Below are 27459 nucleotides of genomic sequence, written 5' to 3'. Positions count from 1 at the left end.
GCCAAGGCTACCTTCTCCAACGATGCCGGTCTCTGCACCGCCAGGGAGCGGGCCAATGATAGGACCGTATTGAAATAGAAGCCCCGTGAAGCGCCGGAGCCGGAGCCAGAGCTGCTGCTGCTGCTGCCGCCGCCGCCGCCGCCGCCGCCGCCGCCGCCGCCGCCGCCGCCGCCGCCGCCTCCGCCTCCTCCGCCTCCTCCGCCTCCTCCTCCCCGGGCCACGGCCGCCGCCATCATCGCGCGCGCGGCAGCGGTGCCGGCAGGCCTCCCGCACCGGCCTGCGAGCGACAGAACTCACGGCGCAGGCGCGGCGGTATCCGGCTTCCCCGCCACGTGACCTCTGTTGGCGACACTGGGTGGGGCGTGGCCGTGGGGTGATCCCACCGCTGGAGGGGAGAGACAAACCGAGGGGTAGGCTGAGGTCGCGCACACAGGGCGTGGTCCCCCCCAAGCCGCCGGGCAAGATGGTCAGCTCCGGAGGCGGGGCCTCCCTCGCAAGGCCGGCGGAAGGAGCTCGCTCCGCGACCGTGGGGTGGAGGAGCGTAGAACTTCTCTGGACCTTGGGCCGCGGAGACTAGGGGCTGCAGAGCGGTGGGTGCTTCCCGAGGGCCTCGGGAGGGCGGCCTGGACCCCTGCGGGCCTGCAAAAGCCGTTCCTCGCCTTGGCCACGCACCTCCCTTTCCTGCCCAGACCGAGACGAGCGGCGGCACCATGTCGGCCTACCCCAAAAGCTACAATCCATTCGACGACGACGCAGAGGATGAGGGCTCCCGGCCGGCCCCGTGGAAGGACGACCATGACCTCCCCGATGGACTCGGCGCGCCCACGGACAGGCAGCAGTACCTGCGGCAGGAGGTGATGCGCAGGGCCGAAGCCACGGCCGCCAGCACCAACAGGTCCCTGTCCCTCATGTACGAGTCCGAGAGGATAGGCGTCGCCTCTTCCGAGGTGAGTCTTTGGCAGGGCTGGGCGGCCCTACCAGTCTGAATTGTCACACGGGGTCAAGAAACGTTCACTTTGCAAAGAGGTGTGTATCTTGAGTGCTTGAAAGAGGCAGTTTGCCCCCAGTAATCTTCCATAGTTATTAGCAGAGCTCGGGTTAAGGAAATGGATTTTCTGTTTCTTTTATATAATTTCCTGCCCTCCACCCATCCCTGAATGGCTGAAGTGACCCATGAGACCCTGAGTGACCCAGAATGGGCGAAGATTGTGCGTGGTGTGTGAAGCGTCAGCAAATGGGACTTGAGTTCTTTCCTGTCACTGACCACTTCTCCACTTTGCCAGTAGAGATGATGATGTCTGTCTGGACAATTGCTGAGTAAGCCATAATCCAAGTTTGGTCGAGTCTAGGGCCTTGCCTTTACTTCCCAAATCCAGATGAAGATGCCCTAGGTAGTGTATGGTTTGTGACAGTCCATTGCTCCAATTCACCTTTGTCAATTCTTCTTTCCACCCATAGAAGATTTCAGGGACCCTAAGTGAGAATGGTTCTTCCTTAGGCTCCGCATTTTCTCCTTAGCCTACTAATGAAATGGTTTTGTTGGAGCATTTGGGTTTTGTTTTGTTTTGTTTTTTTGTTTTTTTAAGTTCTTAAAAATGTAATAGTAGATCACTGGTATATGAGCTGAGATTAATTTTAAGCATTTGTAGTTGTTGTTGTTGTTGTTTTTCCCATGACCTGAGCCAAAATCAAGAGTCAGTCATTCAACCAACTGAGCCACCCAAGCACCCCATTAAGCAGTTGTAGCTTTGAAACTTAGTGCTGGAAGCTAAAATGTTGTCTTCCTCTGTGGGTCTCTGTGACTCTTTTCTCTGGCAAAGTTTATTCTGACCTGATTACTTACAGTGTTGGGCAGTTTGAGGTATGTTGATTAATTTCTCAAATAGTCATCTGGGTCATTTCTCCATTGCCACTTTGTTGGTTATTTTCCTTCCCTGCTTCTCCCTATTACAGTATCTCTCATTGGCCCATCTTCCTGTCTTTGGTCTCCTTAAGGAAATTTAGGTGTAGTTTTTATATCTCATATCTACTAGATTCCTGTGTTTGAGTTTAAATGAAAAATGTTGACTAAGATTTGGGAAGATTGCCTAAGGTCTTAGGGCCCTACTAGAGGAATTACTTAATTGCGGGTCCCAGGTCCAAGGAAGCCAAGTAAGAACTGTGTGAAGGGACATCTCTGAAAACGGTGAGAACAAATGAAATAGGAAATCAGAATGATAACAAATCGTGGCAAAGGATAAACTTGAATCTGGTATTTAAGACTACGATTTAGACAGGAGTGAGGAGGGGGAGAAAGAAGAGCAAGAGGGGATGTTCCTAGGGCAGAGAGGAGCAATGCAAAGGCACCAGCCCACCACCAAAGCTCCTGGGCTCCAGTAGGGAAGTGATGCACAGGTTGCATTCAAGGAAAGAGCCCAGAGGAGGCAGCCTAGGAGCCTTCATGGTCAGAGGAAAGTCTTTTCTTCAGAGGGAAGGAGAATCACGAACATAATAGAGATGAGTGGTTTCACATGGATTGTGGTGACACCGCCCCCCCCCCCCCCATGCTGCCCCTAAAGGTCCTTCTCTTTGTGTAAAGGGGACTGTGAGAACAGAGGCAGAGTGGCACCTCAGGCTTGTGAGGCTTGGACTGAGCCAAGTTGGCATTGCTCTGAGAGGTACATTATGATCATGACTGGGTAGGTGACAGACAGGCACTGTCATCAGTATAGTGACACTGAATTTTTCCAGGATTGAGTCAGTTCTTAATTATCAGAGGCCTTGGGAGGCTGGAATGGTCAGCTCCCCCCTCCCCACCCCACTCTGTACTCTCCAGACTGCCTTTGAATCACTCTTTGATTCCAGTCAGAATGGGAATGGAGCTGGGGCTGGTAAGCTCTTCCTGCCACTGAGTATACATTGTGGCTCCCAGCCGACCCAAGTCACCTGCTAACCTCCCAACATAGAGCCCCTGTGCTGAGCCATGCCAAAACATGATAGGTTCTTATAGAGGATTAAGAGTTTGCAAATATCAGGTTGGGAAGACATCATCCCAGGTTGGCCGAAGTAGGAAAATTACTGAGTCTGGTCAGCTCTAGAGAAGGAGAGCTGCCCTCCTCCTATGAAACCTGACAAGGTTTGTTTCTCACAAGGAGTCTAGCCACAGGTCATGACCACCAGGGGCCAGAATTAGAGCAGAGCAGGTTGTACTCAACTGGCCTGGTAGGCACAGTCCAGAACCATAGAGAGGCTCGTAGGCCACTCAGCAATTCTTCTGTGTTGCAGGCATAATTTATTTATTCTTTTCTTTATATATGGTTTAGCTATTATGAAGCAATATCTAGTCACATAGTTTAAAATTTAGAACACACAGAAGACTGAAGTTTCCTCCGACTCCTCTGCCCCCACAGCCACCAGTTACTATCAATTCCTTCAGTGTCCTTGTGGAGGTATTCTCTCTATAGAGACATATCTATAGTCCTTTCCATTTATTTATTTATTTACTTACTTACTTACTTACTTACTTACTTACTTACTTTGAGAGAGATGTGGGAGGGGTAGAGAGGGAGAGGGAGAGGGAGAGAGAATCCAAGGCAGGCTCCACACTGTCAGCACAGAGCCCGATGTAAGGCTCGGACTCACCAACTGTGAGATCATGACCTGAACTAAAACCAAAAGTCAGATGCTCAACCGACTGAGCCACCCAGGCACCCCACTTTTTTTTTTTTTAATAATTTTGACTTAAGCAGACACATTCTGTATATTTTAGTCTGTGTGTTTCTTAATAGGCTTGGAGGTTATTCCCCAGCTATCTATAATGCACTGCTCTTTTTTTTTTTCAAATAGCTGTTTCATATTCTACTGAATGAATGACTTGTATTTATGTAGCGAGTCCCCTAGTGATAGCCATTTGGGTTGTTTGCACCTTTGGGCAAGCCTGTGGAGACATGCCTGCCCAGGGTGTTCCTTGTTCCCTCTGGCAGCTGAGCATGCTCCTGTGTAGTTTTGTGAAACCTGGGATCTCATTTCAGGGGAGTCCAGCAATAAATGTTAGACCAGAGTCTGAAGGCTGGCGCAGTAACATCAATGGAATGGAAGTGGTGTTTGGTAGGCCATCACACAACCATGTAGGCATGGCTGACCACTTGCCTGACTGGCAGACCTGAGTGTTTAACCCCTCCAGAGGTCAAGCATGTGGCTGAAAGCCCCCATCATAAATCACATTGTTAGCATAAACTATTTGGCCTACCCTAAGGACTCAGGTAAATAAAGATACTTTTATTGGGGCAATCTAAGGGCAGGGAGCCAGGCAAGGCCTTTCTTTAGAACATGCAGGATGTAGACAGCGCAGGCCTGCTGAGTTAGTCCTTTAGTGTGGGCCCCCAGTCAGCCTGCACACATGCGGTGGGGAGCACCAGCGTCTCCACCTTTGCCCTTGGATTTTCATGCAATCTAAGACTAGGTTTGTGTTTTCATATCCACTCTATAGTACTGCAGTAAGACGGGGCCCCACTTTGAGCATGTTCCATGCTCATGTGTCCCCACCAGCTCTTGTGTATGTGTGTGTTCCACTGGAAAGGAAGTGACATAATGGAGATGAATTTCAAGTTTCTAGATTCAGCTTACTGATTCCAGATTGATTTCCACCTACTTATCATTCAATATCTGAGTTTATTTTTTCTTTTTTTAATGTTTATTTATTTTCAAGGTGGGGGAGGGGCAGAGAGAGGGGGACTGAGTAGCCAAAGTGGGCTTTGTGTTGACAGCAGAGAGCCTGGTGTGGGGCTCGATCTCATGAACCGCAAGATCATGACCTGAGCTGAAGTTGGATGCTCAACTGACTGAGCCACCCAGGTGCCCCTGAGTTGTTGGTTGTTTTTTTTTTTTTAAGTTTATTTATTTATTTTGAGAGAGAGGTGAGGGAGGGGCAGAGAGAGAGAATTCCAAGCAGGCTCTGCACTGTCAGCACAGAACCCAATGCAGGGCTCAGTCTCATGAACCATGAGATCGTGATCTGAGCCAAAATGAGGAGTTGGACGTTCAACCAACTAAGCTACCCAGCTGCCCCTCGATACCAGAGTTTAATTACAAGTTCAATACAAGGACCTTAGTACTGATATTTTCCCTCAGAACCTCAGGACCTGACCTGGTCAGGAGGACAACTAGACCCGACTGACCTTATGAGATGCATCAGCTGTGAATTGCAGTTGGGATCTAGTGGTCACTGCTGCCCTCTGTGATGCCTGCTGGGTCCTGCCTGGCATCCCTCCTACTCCCTCACCTCATGCTCACATTTCTCTTCCTCTCTCAGCTCCCCCAGCTGGCCCTGCTGCTCTGGGCTTCCCCACTGCCCAGAATCTCTTGCCACATCCCAACCCTTTGCCTCCCTAACTTCAACTTTCAGTTTCCCCTTCAATGTCACTTCCTCAGGGAGCCTCCCTAACCACCCACCCCCCCCTTAAGTCAGGCAAGGAGTCACTGTGAGGGGCCTACCCTGGCAGAGCGGCCATCATGTGTGTGTAGGATAGCTTTCTTTCTGCCTACCCCGAGAGACTGTAAGCTTGCTTTCTCTGGATTCTCAGCACTGCAGTGTCGTCAACCAATGAAAAGTCAAATTGAACTTGACTCTTTGTGCCCTCCACCAAGACTGTAAGCTCTGTCAGGGCAGAGATCTGGGGCTGATTAGTTCACCCCTGAATCCCTAGCACCTGGAACTGTGGCTGACAGAGAGTAATATCTGTTGGTGGATATCTTGCAGGACCCCTGTCTGTGTGTGTTTTCTATCAGCAAGGATTGTGTGACGTGTTCACACCCTCACAGCTGGGACATAACCCATCTGGCAAGAAGTTGCCTCATATAGGACAGAGTATGCCCTCACAGGGTCTTCAGCTGTCTTTTGCTTCCTCTTGCTGTATCAGGAATCCCTGTTTGACAAGAGCCACAAACCAAAGGGGAAATTGAGACATCCCCTGTCTCTGTGCTGTCCCTCAGCATAGTACCATTGGCCCAACCAGATCTTTTCTCTGACCATTTTCTTTTTCTAGTTTAACTTTAAAAACCTCCTTTTGGTTGGGAATGCAAACTGGTGCAGCCACTCTGGAAAAACAGTACGGAAGTTCCTCAAAAAATTAAAAATAGAACTACCCTACGATCCAGCAATTGCACTACTAGGTATTTATTCGAGGGATACAGGTGTGCTGTTTCAAAGGGGCACACTCACCCCAATGTTTATAGCAGTGCTGCTGACAATAGCCAAAATATGGAAAGAGCCCAAATGTCCATCGATGGATGAATGGTTAAAGAAGATGTGGTATATATATACAATGGAGTATTACTCAGTAATCAAAAAGAATGAAATCTTGCCATTTGCAACTACGTGGATGGAACTGGAGAATATTATGCTAAGCGAAATCAGTCAGAGAAAGACAGGTATCATATGACTTCACTCATATGAGGAATTTAAGATACAAAACAGATGAACATAAGGGAAGGGAAACAAAAATAATATAAAAACAGGGAGGATGACAAAACATAAGAGACTCTTTTTTTTTTTTTTTTTTACTTTTTTTTTCAACGTTTATTCATTTCTGCGACAGAGAGAGACAGAGCATGAACGGGGGAGGGGCAGAGAGAGAGGGAGACACAGAATCGGAAACAGGCTCCAGGCTCTGAGCCATCAGCCCAGAGCCTGACGCGGTGCTCGAACTCCCGGACTGCGAGATCGTGACCTGGCTGAAGTCGGACGCCCAACCGACTGCGCCACCCAGGCGCCCCCTTTTTTTTTTTTTTTAATGTTTATTTTATTTTTGAGACAGAGAGAGAGAAAGCATGAACAGGGGAGGGTCAGAGAGAGGGAGACATAGAATCTGAAACAGGCTTCAGGCTCTGAGCTGTCAGCACAGAGCCCGACGCGGGGCTCGAACTCACGGACCGCGAGATCATGACCTGGGCCGAAGTCGGCTGCTTAACCGACTGAGCCACCCAGGCGCCCCATAAGAGACTCTTAAATACAGAAAACAAACTGAGGGTTGCTGGAGGGGTTCTGGGAAGAGGAATGGGTTAAATGGGTAAGGGGCATTAAGGAAGACACTTGTTGGGATGAGCACTGGGTATTTTGCATAGGGGATGAATCATTGGAATCTACTTCTGAAATCATTGTTGCACTATATGCTAACCAACTTGGATATAAATTTAAAAATAAATTAATAAAAAAAGAAAACTCCTATTGGAGCTCAGGGCTGAGGAGGAGGGTGGATCGCCTGTAATGCTGACATCTGAGCTTTGCATGCATACCCTTTACACTGAGGCCATTCTCTTAAGCTCCGCCCCCTCCCCCCGATAGCCACCCTTGTCTCTTGATGACCTCCATTCTCAAAGGGAGCAATGATGATAGGACATGGCCCCCCTTTTAGGGGATAGGAGGATGTCTGGAGACTGGAGTGTTTGAGGCCTGCCTTCATAATGGCTGGTGCAGGGTCTACCTAGCTCATCCTTTCTGTCCTGGCATTCCTGATATTGCTCTGCCAAGCCCTTCTTTCTCTTTAGTTAGAACTAGGTCATAAGCACTTGGAGCCTGGTCCTTTCCTCGGCCTCAGGAGGAGTTTAGCAGAAGTTCCTCCTCTCCTGGCCTCCTGATCAGAAGATCACCTTTGGTGAACACCAGCTTCCAGTTCACAGACACTTCCAGAGACCAGAATAGCTCTCACTTCACTGGCCTTCCAGCCTCACAGCAAGACAGGCCACCTCATGGATTTCTCTTCACTTCGATCATAACATCTAAGTAAGACATTTGGTTTCCTTACCAAGTCAGCACAGTGGCACAGACTCAAGAGTTTTTGAGAGACTGTGTCAGTTGTGAACAGAAGGAAATAAGGTCTCACTGTGAACTGGGGAAGATTTTGTCAGCTATTGGTCACTGCTGCCACTCTCCAAATTGAGGTCGGGAGGCTGAGGCGAGAGGGCAAGTGGTTGGTGAGATGCGCCACCACAAGAGACCTCACTGTCAGGGAGGCCAAGGACCTGCCTCCTAGTACAACAGAGTCCTGACCAGCACTCCCACCCCCAGTTGCCAGGCCACCTCCTGGCACATGCTTTATCTTCTGCAGTGGGAAAAATAGGCTAGTGGGACTGGACTATGAGCAATACATCAATTCAAAAAACCTGTGAATGCTTGAGAAAACCATTTCTATCCTAATTTACATCTCTGCCTTATTCCAGAAAAGACTTACCTTAGAATGGACAGAAGTTGGGGCACCTGGGTGGTAGTCAAGTATCTGATACTTGGTTTTGGCTCAGGTCAGGATCTCACATGAATTTGAGCCCCACATTGGACTCTGTGCTGATGGCTCAGAGCCTGCTTGGGATTCTCTCTCTCCTTCTCTCTGCCCCCCTGCTCACTCTCTCCCTCTCTCAAGGTAAATAAAAAAAAAGAACGGACAGAAGCTAACAATACTGAGGTGTTGGAAGAAGGAGAGACTCTAGATAAATTAGCTGCTCTGGGGGTTTTTTGTTTTTTGTTGTTTTTTATTCTTTCTAAAAATGAGCCCTCATAAGATTTGACCACAGTCCAGAAAAGAGTTTTCCTTTTGCTTAAAAAAAAAATCTGATGGTTTCTTCAGACATGTTTCATGAGCTGGTGAAAAATAAATGTTCAAAGCTGTAAAGCTTAGAAGTTATAAGTTTATTTCCAACAAGAGTTCAGTTCCAACTGCCTAAAGCTTAGAAGTTACATGTTTATTTCCAACAGGAGTTCAGTTCCAACTGCCTGCATGGCTCAGTTGGTTAAGCGTCCAACTTTGGCTCAGTTCATGATCTCATGGTTCATGGGTTTGAGCCCTGCATTGGGTTCTGTGCTGACAGCTCAGAGCCTGCAGCCTGCTTTGGATTGTGTGTCTCCCTCTGTCTCTGCCCCTCTCCCACTCCCCACTCTGTCTATCAAAAATGAATAAATGTTAAAAAAAATTTGCTCAGGACTCTGTTTTTAGGTATTAAGAGAGAAATTTCTTAGGATTACCTGCCATAGCTAATATAACTGCTGAACCACAGCAGATGCAGGGTTAAAAGAGGGCAGGGGCTGCCTCAGGAAGTAAATAAAACAGGGAAAGTTTGAGAGTCTTCTGGCTGGAAAGGCAGATCACAGAGAAAACATGGCTGGAATGGCCTGAAATAGAGGCCAAAGCAAGTTTGGCACAAAGAAAGGAAGGTGTTAGTGTTGCTGAGGTGGTGAGTTCACATCCACCACCAGAATCATTTCAGCTCTTGAGGAATATGGTCCAGGCTCTCCCTGTGGCCACAGAGTGTCATTCACTTATCCATTTGGCAGTCCTGCAGCAAGCTGCTGCTCTGGGTGAGACATTGGGGACCCAGTGAAAAAGTGGGTCCCTGTCTCATGGAGCTTGCATGCTGTAAAGAAAACTAAGGTAGGTTGAGGGTGTAGAGAGGTGGGTTGAGGATAGAAGTTCTACTTTAGAGAAGATGCTCAGGAAAACTTCTCTGAGGAATGGCCTCTGAGCAGAGACCTGAATTAAATGAATAGAGCCATACCAGTATCTGGATGAAGACCTATTACAGGGAAAGAAAGTAGCATGTAAAAGGCCCTGGGACAGAGTCACATTTGTTTTAAGTTTTGAAGCTGAAACTATGGATGAGTTGGAATCAGATAATAACAGGGCCCAGAAAGGACCCAGAACCTAGCCTGTGAAATAATTTTAAGACATGGCCAGGGCCAGGTGACTCCAGTGTCCCAGTAGAAATCCCATATGTGAAAAGGGGGAGTATAAGAGCCATAGGCCAATGGCAGGGCCAGGTCAAAGCCTGTAAAGTTACAGGGTTATGGGGGCCAGGAAAGGGGGAGGGCTAGAAAGTGTGCTGCCCGTCCAGGCCCTGCACTCTGGCCCCTGCCGGCACCCTTCATCCATGTTAACATGGTCCTGTGAGCCAGCATTATATGGGCAGGAGGGAAAAAGAACTCAAGAGCAAATATGAAAGAAAGCAGATAGAGGCAGGACAGGGAAGGGCAGAAAAAGGAACGTGTTGTCGGAAAGGATAACGTGCTCTTCACAGATGACCGCGTCTGTGCCTATATGTGCTCACTGAGGGTTTGTGACAAACCTGCTGTGTGTGGTCCTCTGCAGAGACGGGAAAATTACAAAATGGTATAATATAATGCCATCACCTCTTTTTTTCCCCAGGAGCTCGTCCGTCAGCGAGGCGTCTTAGAACGCACAGAGAAGATGGTGGACAAGATGGATCAAGATTTGAAGACCAGCCAGAAGCACATTAACAGCATTAAGAGCATGTTTGGGGGGCTTGTCAATTACTTCAAATCCAAACCAACAGAGACACCACCAGAGCAGAATGGACCCCTCACCCCCCAGGCCAGTAGCAGGTGAGTGGATCTTTAGCCATCCCGATATGAAGCAGCTGAAAGTGGGGTTTAGTGCAAATAGTCAAGATTTCCAACCCACTTCTAGTGCCTTAAAGGGATCCAAGGTCTTGGTAAGTTACCAATTGTGAGGGATTTGTCTTCACACGCTTTGAATTTTTTTAAGTTTATTTCTTTTTGAGAGAGAGAGAGCACAAGCAGGGGAGGAGCAGAGAGAGAAGACACAGAATCTGAAGCAGGCTCCAGGCTCTGAGCTGTGAGCACAGATCCCAAAGCTGGGCTCAAACTCATGGCCTGTGAGAACATGACCCAAGCCGAAGTTGGCTGCTTAACCAACTGAGCCACTCAGGTGCCCCTTTCTTCACACATTTTGAAACAAACATTTCTCTAGGGCTTCTGATTATGTTCATTTGATTGACATCCGGTCTGCATAAATTGGGTCTCCAATAAAATTAAATTTCTGCTCCAGTAATTATAAGTCGAAAGAATGTTCACCTCAAAAAGCTTAATCAGTATAAATGTGATTCATTTCACAGAATTTTTTAAATTGTTTATAAAGTCTTTTTTTTTTTTTTTTTTTTTAAGTAGGCTCCATACCTAACATGGGGCTTGAACTCAGTATCCTGAGATCAAGAGCCACACGTCTACCGACTCAGCCAGGCACTCCAGAATTTTTTTTTGTTTTAAGATTTTATTTTTAAGTAATCTCTATCCCCAACATGGGGCTTGAACTCACAACCCCGAGATCAAGAGTCACATGCTCTTTCGACTAAGCCAGCCAGGTGTACCTTAAAAAGTCTTTAGAGGCGCCTGGGTGGCTCAGTTGGTTAAGCATCTGACTCGATTTCAGCTCAGGTCGTGATCTCACAGATTGTGAGATCAAGCCCCACTTTGGGCTCAGTGCTGACAATACAGTGCCTGCTTAGGATTTTGTCTCTCCCTCTGCCCCTCTCTGTCTCTCTCTCTTTCTCTCTCTCTCAAAATAAAAAAAGTCTTTATATTTAACATTTCCGTATCTAATTCAGTCTGGCCATTAATTTTTGTTTTGTTTTATTTTATTTTATTTTATTTTATTTTATTTTATTTTTTTAATGTTTATTTTAAGAGACCGAGTGCGAGCAGGGGAGGGGCAGGGAGAGAGAGAGAGACACAGACAGACAGACAGACACAGGATCTGAAGCAGGCTCCAGGCTCTAGGCTATCAGTGCAGAGCCCAATACAGGGCTTGAACTCATGAACAGTGAGATCATGACCTGAGCCAAACTTGGTGCTTAACTGACTGTGCCACCCGGGCACCCCACCATTAATTTTTATTTTAAAATTAGAAATTATTTTTCTCAAAATTTTCAGTTAGAGGTATAATAAATCATACATAAGATTTTGGCAGGTATTTAAATATCACACGTATGAAGTTAAGAGTCAAGTTTCTATTGACATAGATTACTACTATTCATTTCTCAGACCATTGTATCTACTTTTTATTATAGAACAATATAGTCATTATAGAAAAATCTGTACCTTACCTGCTATAGCATGAAACCCCAAAACTTTGTTTTTCCCTTCTTCAGTGTTTTCATAGTGGCAATTACAGTGTTCATTTGGTTGTGTACCCTATTTCCATTTAACCCAGAGAAACGTTTGATGTAACATTAATGTACAGGTTTCATATCCATGTCTCTCTGTTTATCTTTCAAATCTGGAATACAGGAGCGCCTGGGTGGCTCAGTCAGTTGAGTGTCCTACTCTTGATTTCAGCTCAGGTCATGATCCCAGGGTCACGGGATCGAGCCCCATGTCAGGGTTAGTACTGAACGTGGAGCCTACTTAAGATTCTCTCTCCCTCTGCCCCCTTCTCAGCTCTGGCACTCTCTCTAAAATAAATTTAAAAAAAATTTTTTTTAATCTGGAATACAGAGCGATTTTTTAAGATAAATTTTTTTTAAGTTTATTTGTTTTGAGAGAGAGAGAAGGAGAGTGCAAGCAGGAGAGAAGCAGAGAGAGAGGCAGGGAGAATCTCAAGCAGTCTCCACACTGTCAGCGCAGAGCCCAGTGCAGGGCTTGAACTTAATGAACCGCGAGATCATTATCTGAGCCGAAGTCAAGAGTTGTCCAGCTCTTACCTAAGAGTAAGTTGGGGTGCGCCTGGGTGGCACAGTCGGTTAAGCGTCCGACTTCAGCCAGGTCACGATCTCGCGGTCCATGAGTTCGAGCCCCGTGTCAGGCTCTGGGCTGATGGCTCGGAGCCTGGAGCCTGTTTCCGATTCTGTGTCTCCCTCTCTCTCTGCCCCTCCCCCGTTCATGCTCTGTCTCTCTCTGTCCCAAAAATAAAATAAAAACGTTGAAAAAAAAATTAAAAAAAAAAAAAAAGAGTAAGTTGGATGGCTTAGCTGGTTAAGCATCTGACTTAGGCTCAGATCATGATCTGGCAATTCATGAGTTCAAACCCCACGTCAGGCTCTGCACTGACCGTGAGGAACCTACTTAGGATTCTCTCTCTCTCTGTCTCTGTCTCTCTCTGTTTCTCTCTTCTCTCTGTGTCTCTCTCCCTCCCTCCCCCTCTTCCTCCATCCCTCCTCCTCCCCCACTTGCACTGTCTCTCAAAATAATAAACTTTAAAAAAAAAAAAAATGCATACCTGCGGCACCTAGGTGACTCAGTCAGTTTAGTGTCTGACTTCAGCTCAGGTCATGATCTCGAGGTTTGTGAGTTCGATCCCCACATCTGACTCTGCTGTCAGCTCAGAGCCTGCTTTGGATAATTTGTCTCCCTCTCTCTCTGCCCCTCCCCCGCTCATTCTCTCCTTCTCTCTCCCTCTCTCAAAAATAAAATGTTTTAAAAAATGTATACCTGATGTACAGTACAATACACACATCTTAAGTGTGTTTACACTTCCACTAAACAGGTCACTGTTTACCTGTATGTATATCTATGTGGTTACCCAGATTAGGACATAGGTATGGTAGAGAAGAAATTAGGAAACTATTTCCAGCTCACAGTAGCGCTGGGGGGAAACAAATGCGGGTGAAGGAATGGGGGTGGGGATTGTAGCAGAAAGACCAGGCAGGCGAGTTGTTGGGACTTATGGAGAAGGTGATTGGTGGGGGCCCCAGAGGCTGTTTCCTGTGGATACACTAGCCAAGGTCATGAGGGTTTGTTTGTGGTTCAGTTATAATCCCCACCCATCCCCAATTTTCCAGGTTGACCCTAATTTCAAATCTCTGTCACTTTTTTTCCACCAACTGGCATAGTTTCTGGCGTTTTTTATTTGTGTTTTTTTTTTTTAATGGTTTTTTTTTGGGTTTGGTTTGGTTTGCAGTACACAAATCAGAACGATGTTTTGTGCCCTCCTTTTTGAGTTTCTGTGTTACGTAGGAAGTTTAAATGTCTGCTTTGGACTAAGACCTCTGTACCTCACATGAGCTCAGCAGCAGAGCCAGCCCTGGGAGAAGTGGGAAGCTGACAGGTTTGTGATTGGTGCTTTCCTGTGTCCCACATGCCACTTCCCAAAGGCTTCTTAGGACTTGTGCCCCACCCCCGCATCCACCCACCTGGCCCTAGTCACGCCATAAAAGCCTTTAAAGTCCTGGGGCTCCTAAGGCAACTTAACTTCTGCGGGGAGCATCTTGAAAACTGGAGGCCTTCCTGACAGAGATGTCCCAGTAGTGAAGCAGCCAGAGTTACTTCAGGGAGGTGAGCCTCTGAGTGCCTGATGACACCTGCCACATCTGGCCTTCTGTCCAGAGATCAGCTCTAGTCAACTGTTGCGTTCTTGCCATTCTTTAGTAAATGCAGGAAAGGAAATCTCTTAAATGAAGCGACTGACTCTAGTTCACCTGCTCCCCAAATGTGCATTGAAGGTATCCATGCAGCTTTGTTGGAGAGGCTGATCCAGTGGCCTTACACGGGTTCCTTCCTTCATGGGTGCCAAGCACTCATGCTTTGCAGGCCAGTGCCTGTCCTAGAAGGCAAAGCTGCAGGAGAGAGGTCAGTCTGTTGGAAGGTGCAGAGGAGGCAGGTGATCAGTGATGCAGTGGAGGCCCACAGGAGGGGGGCTTGGCCCTGGGAACTGAGGCACCAACCTTTTACATGGACTCAGGATTGCACGGGAGCTTGCCAGTTAAAGGAGGGGAAAGTGGCAGACACATGACAGTCTAAGCACAAGAGAAGCTGGGATGAGGGATGATATTGGCTGTTTCTAGAGCGGGAGCCCAGCAGGCTCTTGACATTGAAGCCTGGGCTGCAAAGGTATCCGTGAGCTCCTACACCCCTAACTTTGCAAAAATCACTATAATGTGTAATTGTTTCTATAAAATAAGTTAAATCTGTGATTCTGTCAAAAAACCCCTATTCCATAAATGCAGGGATATTCTCATATGAAAGCTTTCAAAAGAACTTTCTTCTCTTCAGACTTCTGTCAAGTCACTTGTTTTCCTGTGTATATCCTTATCACCCAAACCCTTTGGTTTCTAAATTGTATTTGTTTTTCGTTAAGCCATTTTTGTTCTTGCTGATAAAGCTTCATAAGCTACTGCTTCCCATTTCCATTTAAAGCTCCTGGGGAGGTCCGTTCAGATCATAGATTTAACCACTCCCTAAATGTAAAACTCTAGTTTATTTAAGACTTGGTTTCTAACCAAGAGCCACCACTCTTTTTAGACTTCTTTCTTCTCTTTCTTACCATTTCTGTCACTATCCCTAGAATTGGCTTTTGTGTGAGGAGCCATTTTTCACAAAGAAGCCAAGTTTTGATCATTTAAGTGTTACTACCATGTATATATGAGTACATAGGAAAGAAGTCAGCTTTGCGGTATATAGGCTGGCAGTAGCCAGGTGGGCTCAGCTGCAAACACCTCCCACTTGCACTGGCCTGGCCATACATGGGGCTCACAATTGTGCTTATAGAAACCAGCTGTGTGTTCTAGCCCTCCAGTCACTGCTTCTGAGTAATGAAATCCTCAGATTTCAGGAGGCTCTGCTCTGTTCTGTACGTTGCTGAAGCACTGGGCACCTACAGAGCCTTTAGCCCGATGAGGTCCAGGCTTGCTCTGGTGGGGAGCCATTAAAGACTTTCACCAGAAAGGTTCATGCAGGCTATGTCAGAAAGATGCCCGGCATCTTTGGATAAGGATTGGAAAGGTGGGAGGCTCATCCATATAAGGATAAAGAGACAAGCCAGAAGGAGGGGCCAGATTTGGGGGATCTCTAGGGGATCCAGAAGATGTTTGCATGGCTTGCTGGGAGTGGAGCTGTACAGAGAAAGGGCCTACGTGCAGAATGGTTGGTTCCCAGCACGGCTGATGAAGTGGCCAGGCTGCCGGTCAGCAGGGTAGAGAAGAGCAGACTATGCAGGAGGCTCAGGTTTAGGGGAGGGAGAGTCCCTTTCATGCCTGCAGGGTTTCAGCAGGGTGTCAGGCATAGTGTGAGGATCTCCAACATACCAAGAGAAGTCCCTATCTGTAGCAGGAGTCGGTAGACTGAGCTTTGCGGGCCAGGAAGCAAAATCAAAGATATTTTGTAGGGATTTATATAACAAAAAAAATTTTTTTAGTGACAGAATTCAAAAAATGAAAATAATAATTGAGTACGATTCTTTATAACAGATCTAATGGGGAGAATGAAATTATTGATGGAGGTTCAAAGTTAGTGTTCTCTGTCATATAATCCATTGCCAGTGGTCATCTATAAAGGCTGCTCTCTGTCAGTGGCTGTGCAAAAACAGGTGGTGGGCCAGATTTGGCCCACGGGTCACGGTTTGCTGACCCCTAGTCTGAAGATATCCATTTGGTCTTTTCGTGTGCTTCTCTTCCCCCTGGTCCTGGGATTCTCATTTTCCTGAGTGAGGGCCACCTAACCAGATGCCGTTCTTCTAAAGCAGGTGTCTCAAAAGCTCGCTGTGATGCTGGCAGGACTGCCAGGAGCTGCTGATGAATATCCCTGCTTTGGTCAGAGGCGGCATTTGCTTTTTACCCAGAGGCATTGCTTGAAAAGACTAACTACACTGTCATAGGTATTTTCTCTAAGTTTTCTCTTTTCTTGACTTTTATCCAAAGATTGAAAGAAGCCATAAGTACCAGTAAGGAACAGGAGGCACAGTACCAGGCCAGCCATCCAAACCTCAGGAAGCTGAATGATTCAGGTCAGTGGGGACCTGTGCTTGGCCACACTTGGATTTTGTGGGGAGACCTCTGGATTTAGTGTTGGTCCTGGTGGATTGGGGACAGCAGAAACCCCAGCTGCTGTCATGGGTAAAAGTTGTTAGGGACCCAGTGCCACTCCCAGGGGGCTGGAAGTGTGTGTTAAGGCATGGCTCATCCCTCACTCTGTGGAGGGTGAAATAAGGAAGTAGGGGCCTGTGTCCCTTGAAAATGAGCCTGCCCACCATTAGTTCCTACCCTGTGTAGCTCCAAGCTCTTCCAGCAGAGACAAAAAAACTGTAAGAAAGCCCCTGTGGTAAGGGGAATAGCCCCCCAAAGATGCCCATGTCCCAGTCTCCACACCCAATGAATATATCTGGTTATATGACAAAAAAGGAATTATAGTTGCTAATCAGCTGATCTTGAGACAGGAAATTATTCCTGAGTTAACCGGCTGGGCCCAGTGTAATCACAAAGGCCCTTTATAAGTGGAAAGGGAGGCAGAGGAGAGATTGTCAAAAACTGGAAGATGCTTGGCTGCTAGCTCAGAAAATGCAGGGAGGGACCAGCTGCTAATGAATGCAGGCAACCTCTAGAAGCTGGAAAAGGCTAAGAATCACATTTTCCCCAAGAGCTTCCAGGAGGAGCACAAATCTGTTGACTCCTCAGTTATAGCCCAGTGTGACCCATTACTGGACTTCTGACTCCCAGAACTGAAGGATAAGTCTGTGGTAGTTGTTGCTCAACACAGGGAGACTCGTGTAGCTCCTAAGCCCAAGTGGGCGGAGAAGCAGCAGCATGAACAGGCGTGCAAGGTCGATTGTATTTGATGTCCTAGTGCCTTGTTATCACATGATAGTCCCAGAAACACAATACCCCTTATCTGGAAAGGAATTTAGGCCTCCTGGGAGTCCCTGTGGACCCTTAGAAGTCCAGGCGCATTGGAGCATGCTAGAAACCAGATGCTTCCTGTGCTACCTTCAAGGAAAGCAGGGCTCATGGTGGACACTCCGGAACCCACTACTCTTGGTTGACACAGCTAAGAAGAAGCCTGATGAAAGCAGAGCTTGGGGGTCAGGAAAGATGGACATCAACACAGTTCAGTGTGGAAAGGCAAAAGCCATGGGAGACATGAGAGAAAAAAAAAACTAAAATGTGTAAGACCCACGGAAAGTCCAAGCTTAATATACCCTGAAGAAGTAGAAAAGGAACCCTGCACCCAAAAGACAAAATTTTAAGGCATTAAAGGGAGTTTTAATTTGTATTGTGTGTAGTAACCTAAGAGTCAAAAAGAAAAAAAGGATACCATGCATATCAGTAGATTGTGCTAGAGGAAATACACTAAGTCTAGAAAGAGAAGTTTCCCCAGAAGATATAAACTGGGATAATAGGGCTTTTCTGTGTGCATTCAGAAACTGCAGTTCAAGGAAGATTTGGGGCAAATGTGCATTATTGACATTTCTTTTTGCTTGTTTTATTTGAAGTGAAAAGACAGCATAGAAATACATTTCAGGAAGAGAAGTCATCCACAATCCCATTTGTACAACATAGCTATTTTGATTTTTTTAATTAAAGTTTTTTTTTTTAAGTTTTTATTTATTTATTTATTTTGATAGAGAAAGAGTGTGTGCACAAGCAGGGAAGGGCTAGAAAGAGGGGGTTATGGAGGATCTGAAGTGGGCTCTGTGCATACAGCAGAGAGCCCGATGTGGGGCTCGAACTCACGAACCATGAGATCATGACCTGAGCTGTGAAGGCCGACACTTAACCGACTGAACCACCCAGGCACCCTGCTATTTTGAGTTTTAAACCTCGTCTTGTAGACCTTGTTCACAACCCCAAGTAGTTTTGCATTGTTGTAGTTCTACTGATGTCTCATTACTTGTATGAGTCTCTGTTCCTTTCCCCGGCTCGTGTCCAGGGTCTGTCTAACCAGGTAACTGTAGGTTGAGGGTCTTTGATCTCCAAAAGGGCTGCCCCCCGCCAGGCTCCTCTCCCTGCCCCACAAGCCTGCCCAGTGCTCCTCCCTCATGCACCTTATCCATCCCCACACTCACCTCTTTGGGTGACCTCATCCCTTCTGCCCGTTTTCCAGATTAAGATTAATTTTGTGGGGCTCCTGGGTGGCGCAGTCAGTTAAGCATCCGATTCTTGATCTCGGCTCAAGTCATCATCTCACAGTTCATGAGTTCAACCCCCACATCATGTTTTATGTGGATGGCGCGGAATCCACTTGGGATTCTGTCTCTCCTCTCTGCCCCTCCCCCACTTGTTCTCGCATGCTCTCTCTCTCAAATAATCTTAAAAAAAAAAAAAGATTAATTTTGTGAAGCAGTATTTCAAGACATGTTAGTTAACCGTTCTCCTGGTGTTTCTTTCCAAACTCAGACTCCATCCCTGGAGGGGCTGGTCCTGCTGCGAGTACTGAGGCTTACCCAAAGAACCCACACCTTCGAGCCTATCACCAGAAGATAGACAGTAATCTAGGTAAGACCGGAAGGCTAGCTACACCAGCCTCCTCAGGTCACTTATTCAGAACACTTGTCTTCCAGACAGCTTGTGCTGGGCCCAGCCAGTACACCAGTAACCACCAGTTTCTCAGGACCAAAATGTGGTGTCTGCCACTTCTTCCCTACATGTCAAATCCAATATGAGATATGAGTCATAGCTATCTCACCTCTCTCTCTCTCTCTCTCTCTCTCCCTCCCTCTCCCTCTCTCCCTCTCTCCCTCCCCCTCACACTCTCTTCTCTCTCTCTCTCTCTCTCTCTCTCTCTCTCTCTCTCTCTCCTTCGCCTTCTCTCTCTCTCTCCCTCCCTCCCTCCCTCCCTCCCTCTCCCTCTCTCCCTCGCCCTCTCTCTCTCTCTCTCTCTCTTTCTGGAGTCAGTCTACTTCTGTCCATCCTTACCTCTCATCTGGGCTATGACAGCCACAGGGACTAGGAGTCCCTGGGAGGCCACACAGTGCAGCATTGAGAATACCCCATCACCATCATCTCCCCTGTACACCAGGCACAGGAACAGAACCTGTCTCTGAGGATTGGGGAGAGGGTTAGATGAGCAACACCATAAATCCCATAGGGAACTGCCTGGTCTGTAAGAGTTGGCCACTCATGTGGCCACTGCAGCAGACACTGGCCACACAGCCAGGCTCCTTGAATTCTGTGTCCTTTGCCCAGCCTCTTGCCCCATCTGCCTCTCCACCCCTCCTGCCCTGTCACTTGTGGCTCCAACTGCCTTCCTGCCTCTGCCTGGAGTGTCCTTCCCCGCTGTTTGCAGGCCGGCTCCTTCTCATGCTGTGGGCCTGGCTTTAACGTGCTGTGCCCTGTCTTAGTTCTGTATCTGCTGGCTCGTCTGGTGTCTTCCCAACCACACTGTAAATTCCAGGGAACACAGGACTACTTCTATATTGTCATCACTTTACCCTGGCCTAGTAGGCAAGCACTTGATGATTCATTTTTGAATGAAGGGAGAGAAGCCAGTTACTTAAAGTTCAAGTGGAGGAGTGTGTGTGGGCAGTAGGAGCAGGCGTGTGAGCAGTTTCCATGAGTTCATTCTACGTGGTGTCTCAGATGTGCTGCCCCTCCAACCTTCACCCCCTGAACAGGAACCCATGGCTACCTGGGTCTCCATCAGTCTCCCACCACTGTTGGGAGATGGCAAAGTGGGTGAGATCCAAAGTAAAATCTCCCCCTACCTTAAAGGTATCTAGTAGGAGACAAAACTGAGACCCCTGGTGATGCACATTGGGCATCTGTGCCTAGGCTTCCTCTTCCTCTCCCCCCACCCGCCCCACCCCAGGAGGGACACTGAGGGCCCCTTCCCTTATTTACTCAGAGCAGTGCCCATTCCAGAGCCCTGAGCAAATAGCATTACAGCATGTTAGACAAATCCATATACTTTCTTGTCAACATTTAGCCTTTGTTTCTGAGTATTTAGATTCATTGTAGAAAATTATGAAGTTAGAGAAAAAAAAAATTATGAAGTTAGGTAAATGCCATGAGGAAATAAACACTTAGAAGCCTATTGTCCAGCGGTAGCCACTGATTTGGTATCATCTACTTTGGATGTACATGTGTACACGTGTGTGTATTCGACGTCACAGTACTGGGGGTCATTTAGTATTACATCCTGCCTTTTTCGTTTACGTGTTGAACACTAAAATTTTTTTCTTGAAATTTTTTTGACAAGCCCCACTTCACCAGTCCCATCCCCTCCTTTTGGACGCTTAGGTTATTTCCATCCTTCTCTATTGTATATGATCCTTTTGGGAGCAAATCATTATAATCCTATGAGTAAATCTTTCGCTGCATTTTGTAGCTGGATTGCTAGAATGGAATTACACAGGGAAAAGAAGTCTCCTCCTGAGCATTAAAAGAAATCTCCATGGAAATAAGATGTCAATTGTAGAAAATAGACATAAGCAGGAACAATAAAAGAACTAATTCGCCCACCCACAGCTCACAGTTTCCCTCGGTGTGAATGTCAGCACTAAACCTGCCCGCCGGTAGCAGGGGAGAGGGCCCATCTCCACACTACACACTCAGGCAGGCTTCCATCCCAAACTCCACCTGCCCTTTGCCTTCAGAGCCTAGGAAAGCCCCAGGCAGCCAGCTCTTTATTGGGTCCTCTGGACTCTGCCCTCCAGAGCCAAAGGCCTCAGCCAGAAGGTGCATCTGCTGGGATGTGACCACTCCAGAGCCACACAAAGGGACTTGAAGCCCTCAGTCTTCCCCACTGAAGGTTTCCCCACCCAAATGGTGTCACTGGTGCCAACTGAAGAGAGGAGGAGGAGGGAGACCTATGGAAGGGTACAGAGTTTAGGGAGTGAGGCAGGAAGAAGGGGTAAGTACAGCCCATCCCTGGAGGCTAAGGGGGTGCAATTGGCATGATCTTTGTAATCTGGGCAGGCATGTGTGGCATGCCGAGAAGGGCTAGGGTGGCACTCAGGAGCCATTGGGCCCACTGACACAGGCTGTGCCTGGCTACCCTTCACAGGTTTGCTCCTTCGTTCCTACCACACCCCCTGGCCCCTGCCTTTATCCCAGGGACTAGTGCAAGTTCCCTTCTGACGGCAGCTCCCTTGTTGGGTGGCTTTACTTTATCACATACTTTTTTTTTTAATCTCGGTATACTTATTGCTTGTTCTTTGCTGTCCCAACAACCAGCAAACTCCCTGACGCTTGGGGTGACCTCATAGGTTTCACTCTCCATGGAATACAAGATCAAAGGTTTCAATAAATTCAAGAAGCATAGAGCTAAGGACAATTTTAAAAACAAATTTGATTCTGCTTAGATTTGTGGTGCTAGGGCCAAGTATTTGTGTAACCTGACTTTTCTTTGCTTAATGTTTTATCTTTAATTTAGCCACAAGAAGGCTTATGAAGCACCTCTTCTTCTCTCTTCCCTCTAGTTCTTTCTTGGCCTGCTGCTGCTAGTAAAAGGACAGAGGGCAGCTCTGGGCATGCCCCCCATTTCCACTCTGTGCATTGCACACATACGTACATACACACACACGCACACACATATACACACACAGCCATGAATCCCAGGAAGAGGCCATACTACCTAAGTCCACCCTGGCAGAATATTGAAGTCAAGACTCACCTCTGCAGTTGGCTCAGCCCCATCAGGGGACCCCACAGTGCCTCCAGCATCTCCCTTCAGTTCGCATTGATCCTAGTTCACCTTTATGTCACCTCTGCCCAATACTCCCTTCATATACTGTTAAGTCCAACCACGGCTTTACAGATGTTATCCGTCTTAAAAACAGATGTGGTAGTGATTTTTTACAATTATTTGAAACAAAGGGAAAATATTCATCACAGGACAGCGTATGGAAGGAAATAGAATGAGTTCAGAAGGAACCTGACACCAGAGTGGCTAGTTGTGGCAGAGCCACTCCCTGGGGGCCTGCCTCTCAAAGGAGATTCCCCTCAGCTATGATCTGAGTCCTGGGAAGGCTAGAGCACAGATTAGGAAAGGGGTCAGAATTTGAACTCAGACCCAGTGGGACTGACCTGGGTTTCTCCCCATACTGCACTTGCCCTGCTTAGAAGTGGGACGTTGACCCCTTGTGTTTGGACTTGAATTTCAGCAGTAGTGATGTAACCTATTGCTAGTACTGAACCTTTGCCAAAAGTCGTGTGTTTCATAGTCCCCTTGGGTCTTGCCCCAGTTGGCATATCTGAAGGGACCTTCAGCTCTTTGTTCCTTTTGACATGGGGACCCTGGACTGCAGGGATCTCTGCAGAGATCCCTCTGCTTGTGCAGAGTCCACTGTCTTCTTTCTGGCTGCAGAGTAAGCGAAGGAAATGGTGCCAGCCAGATTCAGGTTATGTCATACCCGCAGGACATATACAGCATCGATATGTTTGTGGATCTGAGCAGTGGTAGCTGAGAATGAACTAATGTGGGAAAATGTGAATTTTCGTAACAGAGGTGACAGGACCTCACAGCATTCAGGTGCAGTGGAAACATTTGCACTTCATGGGTTTTTTGGGAGAGTACCCCAGGTGGCAAGGCAGAGATAACACCCCTATTTCTCCTGCCACCTGCAGAGTGGAAGGGTGGGTGGGATGCAGCCTTCTCTGAGGGGATCCTAGGGCAGGAGCAACCCGGGTGCAGGGGCTCCCTTTGGACAGGGGCTTCCCAGGTCCATCTCTCAGATGTGTTTCCAAACAGGAATCCTCATACCTCCTAATCCAGAACTGTGCTTTGATCGAGCTTTAGAGAGCTGGAGATGGAAGCAAGGAAAGCTGGCAATGTTGAGTTTACCCACCAACATGGGGCTTTTGCTCCTGAAGAACAAGCCAGTGGGTCTGGCTATTAGTTACCTACATACTTCTCACAGATACTCATCATGGGGTCTGGGAAGGGAATGTGTTTTCCAGATCCCTCTGTACTTCTCTTTTCCTTGGGTACTAACTGATCTTGCAATATGCTGCAATCTACTAGAACATTCAGAGGCAGCTGAAAATTATGATCTAGATGCATTTTTTTAAAGCACAAAAAGATAAACAGCATTGTACAAACAGTGGTTATCTTAGGCTGACACCTGGGGGAGGAGTGGCTTCAACATTAAGCGCAAATTACTTTATATGGAGTAAGCAGGTTTTCTTTTTACTTGCATGTGTTTTGGAAAATGTAACCAAAGCCTTAGAGTTTTATCTATCTTATGAGAAGGAGGACTCTGTAAGTGTAAGTATTGCTGAGCACCTGCCATGGACCACACAGCAGCCGCAATGCTGTGACTTTGCTCAGCCCCGTGTCCTTTCCCTCTCCCACAGATGAGCTGTCCATGGGACTAGGCCGGCTGAAGGACATAGCCCTGGGGATGCAGACGGAAATTGAGGAGCAAGATGACATTCTTGACCGCCTCACAACCAAAGTGGACAAATTAGATGTCAATATAAAAAGCACAGAAAGAAAAGTTAGGCAACTTTAAAGACAGAGAAGGAGTTCCACTCCATTGTGACGAAAAGAGCCGAAAGATCTTTTAAACTCCCCAAAATTTCATTTATGTTGTTTTAGTATGTAATGTACCATGTGTTTGCAAATGTTATAATTATAGAGTGGGTCCTAGGAGATGTTGTTAGGAGAAGTGTCTGTCCCACTTTTTTTAGAGCCATCATCTCTTGATTCTCTGAACTAAATGCTCAGAGCTGTAGTCTGAGCACAGTAGCATGGCCCTGAGTACCTTGGGCATTTGGTTACCATGCCAGAATGAGAACGAAAAAGTTGCATTTCTCAATTTAACAAGCATATGGAAAGATGTGGGCAGAATTTCAGTCTTGGAACCACCAACCTCTGTTCCTGTTTGCTGTATTTCTCATTTCTTGGCCTTACGGTGAGTCAGAGCACTGAGAGACTGTGTAAGCCAGTTGTTTGTGGGGGATGGTCCTTCCCACACCTTGGCTTACCATTTACGATCCTCCCACTCCCACACACACACACTGAGTACATTGCGATTCTCTCAACACACCCTTCCACCACCCCCCGGAAAGGATCAGTGTTAGATTCACATTGTGATCCTCTCAACACCCTAAAAGAATTAGTGTTCAGAAATGGAAAGTATCAGCATTTGCTGTTTGGTTGACAAATGTCACCTTTCCCTCCTGGCCTCCATCCTTGGCATGCATTTTAATAGGAGGTGTTCAGATCCTCCTGCTCTCTGTGATGCCTGGAAATATGCAGGGAATCGGCTCAGCCTTGCTTCCCCGTGCACTCTCACTTCTAAGTCGCTGTCTGAGGTTAGGGACAGGTGCAGCACTGCCTCAAGTCTATCCAGCTAGTCGATTGGGGGCCCTCTACAGTTTGTGGGAATGGAGCATCATACAGACCATGCCTACACTGTGTGCTCCTCCCCTCTGGGAGCACCTTGACCCAGCCTTGGGGATGGCAGTGTTTATTCAGTGCCTGGGGTCCCCTGACCTGCCTAAGATTCCTATCCATTCTTCTTCTTGCAAGATGACTTGACTCATCACTTGGTTCTTTGCCACCCAGTTTGAGGACTGATACTCCACATACGATGCTGACTTGCATAGAATGACTTAGCTTTAAAAAAAAAAAAGCCCAGACATTATCATTTTAAGTGGCCCAGCTTATTCTACACAAAGACATTAATCTGATTACAGAAATAAATTTTAATTAATGCTTTTAAGTGATTCTTTTTTTTGTAAAGTGACATTACTTAAAATTGACTTCTGTAATTAGATTACTGTCTCGGTGTTGGTGTCTCCAACAGAATAATTGAAGCTATAAGACCCTTGTCTTTTTAAAAAGCAAATTAATTAAACTTTTAAAAGATGGTGAAAGGGGCTGATTTTAATAAGATCAGTTAGGTCAGAAACTTTATAATAGTGTGCTTCACCTTGACACATGGCACTGTCTGTGTGACCTTCACCAGTTTGGTTCTGGAGCCTATAAACAAAGTCCCTTAAAGCAAAGGAAATCTCTGAAGTGCTACAGCAAAGTATTTATGTAGCAGTTCATTTGTAGAAGTTCCATCCCTGCATGATATTCCTAAAAACACAGCTTCCATTGGCAGATAGAACTTTGTCATGTTCCAGCCACCTCATGGAGTCTGAGCAACATCATTATGAATATCCCAGCACATGAGAACACAGAGGTGGTCAAATTAGATGTTTATCAGATGAGCTGATCACTCAATTGATCAGTGGTAAAAGGAAAAATTTTAAACATATACCTAACCCAGATAAAATGAGTTCAGAGAACTTTCAGCAAAAAGGCTGCTGACAAGCATGAGGCCAGAATGCAGAGCAGCCTGTGTGTATATTTCCACTCCTAATTGTTTCTGATTTTTTTCTAACACCTTCCATGTATGTCATCATAGATGTTTCTGTTCATCAGGCAGAGACTCATGGAGATTAGTCATTATACCTCAGGCCTAAACTTAATTTTTCAAATAAATACATGTAAAGGCCACAAACATTCTCTTCCACAGTCTTCCATTTGTATAATGAGATTAGTGATTTCAGTGACCTGAGGCGAGGTGGCACTGAATATTTTGCCCCTTCCCTGTCTTTTGTTAGATAATTGAAGCCAGTTGCCCCCCCCCCCGCCCACTCTTTCTTTACCCACCCCCAAGCATATGAAAGGAAAGCACCGTCACTTTTCTAGAAATGGTCTTCTGACACATTAGACGTATATTTAATCCACTCTTGTTTAGACCCTTTTATTCTAGGGCCCTGGCCAAGGGATTCTCCAAGCTAGATGCTGGCCACCAGCTTCTTTCTGCTGGGTCTTCACTCCTGCTCACATGCCCATAAAGGACCAGTTGCCGATTCTACTTTATTAAGCAAAGTTGTTTGCATTTTCAGAGAACAAAGGGAAACATGGAGCCTCCAGAATCTTTGCACATGATGATTATGATCAAAAAGAACATTCTACCCTCTAGACTAGATGACATACCTATCTCATGGAGGCGCTCCAAGGTGCCCAGGCTGGAGTTGGCCGTGGGTGAGCTTTGTTACCACAGACAAGAGCAGTGAACTCACCCTTCTTACCAGATAGGGTCTATAGGACAGGTTCTTATTTCCACAGTCAAGCTGGAAACAAACTGTGCCTTCAAAAAAGTGGCTTTTCTAACTTCAGGTTGGTTATATGTTAAGTGTGCTACTAACTTAAAAATAAGTACATTCTCTTCAGAGGAAACAGTTTCTAACATCTAGTGATCTGTAACAACACCAGTGGAGCTGCCTTGTCTTTTCTGCATTCTGTAGGAAAGGAGACCTGAATTTAACTCAGGTGGCAAGAAGAAAATTCATAAGTGCATTTTTATTTCTCTTTCTCTAACTTTTGTTTGTGAATATGTCATTTTAAGGGTACACTACACCAATTTAGTAAAAAAAAAAAAAAAAAAAAAAAAGCTTACATTTTTGCCTCTATAGGCCTTTTCTCAGAATTTGTAAAGTTACCACTGTTGTTAGCATCTTCAGCTCTGATGATGAAATGTCTTGTATAGAGAATGATAAGCCAGTCATTAAAAGTGCTTGGGGGGCGGAGGGGAGGCTCTTTGTTCAGAGTCTATCAGAACAGCCCCTAAGCTCCATGCCTTCAACTCAACAAATGACTATATTCTGGAAAATAAAATGTGAAGTTTTTAAAATCAGATTCTGTCTCTTACATAGTCATTTTCAAAGAGTGGGTGGAGGGACTCCTTCATGTTGAGTCTTCATATATTTGGTCCTTGCTGCCCTATGAACAAGCTTCCTTCTTGAAACCTTCTCATTTCATCTTTCAGAGTATTCTTCTGATCTGTCTCCTACCTCCCTGACCACATTGCAGTACTGTCTAGATATGGGCTCGGCAAAGTGCTAAAAGGCCAGAGAGTAAATGTTTTATGCTCACAGGCCAAACAATCTGTCATAACTACTCAGCTCTTACATCATGGCACAATAGCAGCCAAAGACAATACATAAATAAAAGAGAATGACCGTGTT

General features: G+C 46.5%; 2 protein-coding genes across 3 annotated transcripts in view; one reads left to right on the top strand and one right to left on the bottom strand.

The window, feature by feature from the left end:
* The window catches only part of PI4KA (phosphatidylinositol 4-kinase alpha), a 113818-nt gene extending 113563 nt beyond the window's left edge, over positions 1-255 (bottom strand). Inside the window, exon 1 of one of the 2 annotated variants that reach the window (XM_043558196.1) lies at positions 12-255. In XM_043558196.1, coding sequence (XP_043414131.1) covers positions 12-236 — 225 coding nt within the window. In that variant the 5' untranslated portion in view covers positions 237-255. The remainder of the gene's footprint in view (positions 1-11) is intronic. The other variant, XM_043558197.1, reaches the window with a different exon arrangement.
* Positions 128-27128, top strand: SNAP29 (synaptosome associated protein 29). Its single transcript, XM_043558201.1, has 5 exons — positions 128-947; positions 10170-10366; positions 16414-16499; positions 18886-18984; positions 23785-27128. The coding sequence occupies exons 1-5, from the start codon at positions 711-713 to the stop codon at positions 23940-23942; spliced, it is 777 nt and encodes a 258-aa protein (XP_043414136.1). The 5' UTR covers positions 128-710; the 3' UTR covers positions 23943-27128.
* The last annotated feature ends 331 nt before the right edge of the window (positions 27129-27459 follow it).

This window comes from Prionailurus bengalensis, chromosome D3 (assembly GCF_016509475.1).
Source record: "Prionailurus bengalensis isolate Pbe53 chromosome D3, Fcat_Pben_1.1_paternal_pri, whole genome shotgun sequence".
Classification (NCBI taxonomy): domain Eukaryota; kingdom Metazoa; phylum Chordata; class Mammalia; order Carnivora; family Felidae; genus Prionailurus; species Prionailurus bengalensis.
This window is presented reverse-complemented; position numbering and strand designations above follow the sequence as displayed.

Coding starts and splice junctions, on each gene's coding strand:
- SNAP29 (XM_043558201.1), top strand. CDS start 711: ATGTCGGCCTACCCCAAAAGCTACAATCCATTCGACGACGACGCAGAG. Junction 10,367..16,413: donor ACCCCCCAGGCCAGTAGCAG/GTGAGTGGATCT, acceptor TTTTATCCAAAG/ATTGAAAGAAGCCATAAGTA. Junction 18,985..23,784: donor GAAGATAGACAGTAATCTAG/GTAAGACCGGAA, acceptor CCTCTCCCACAG/ATGAGCTGTCCATGGGACTA.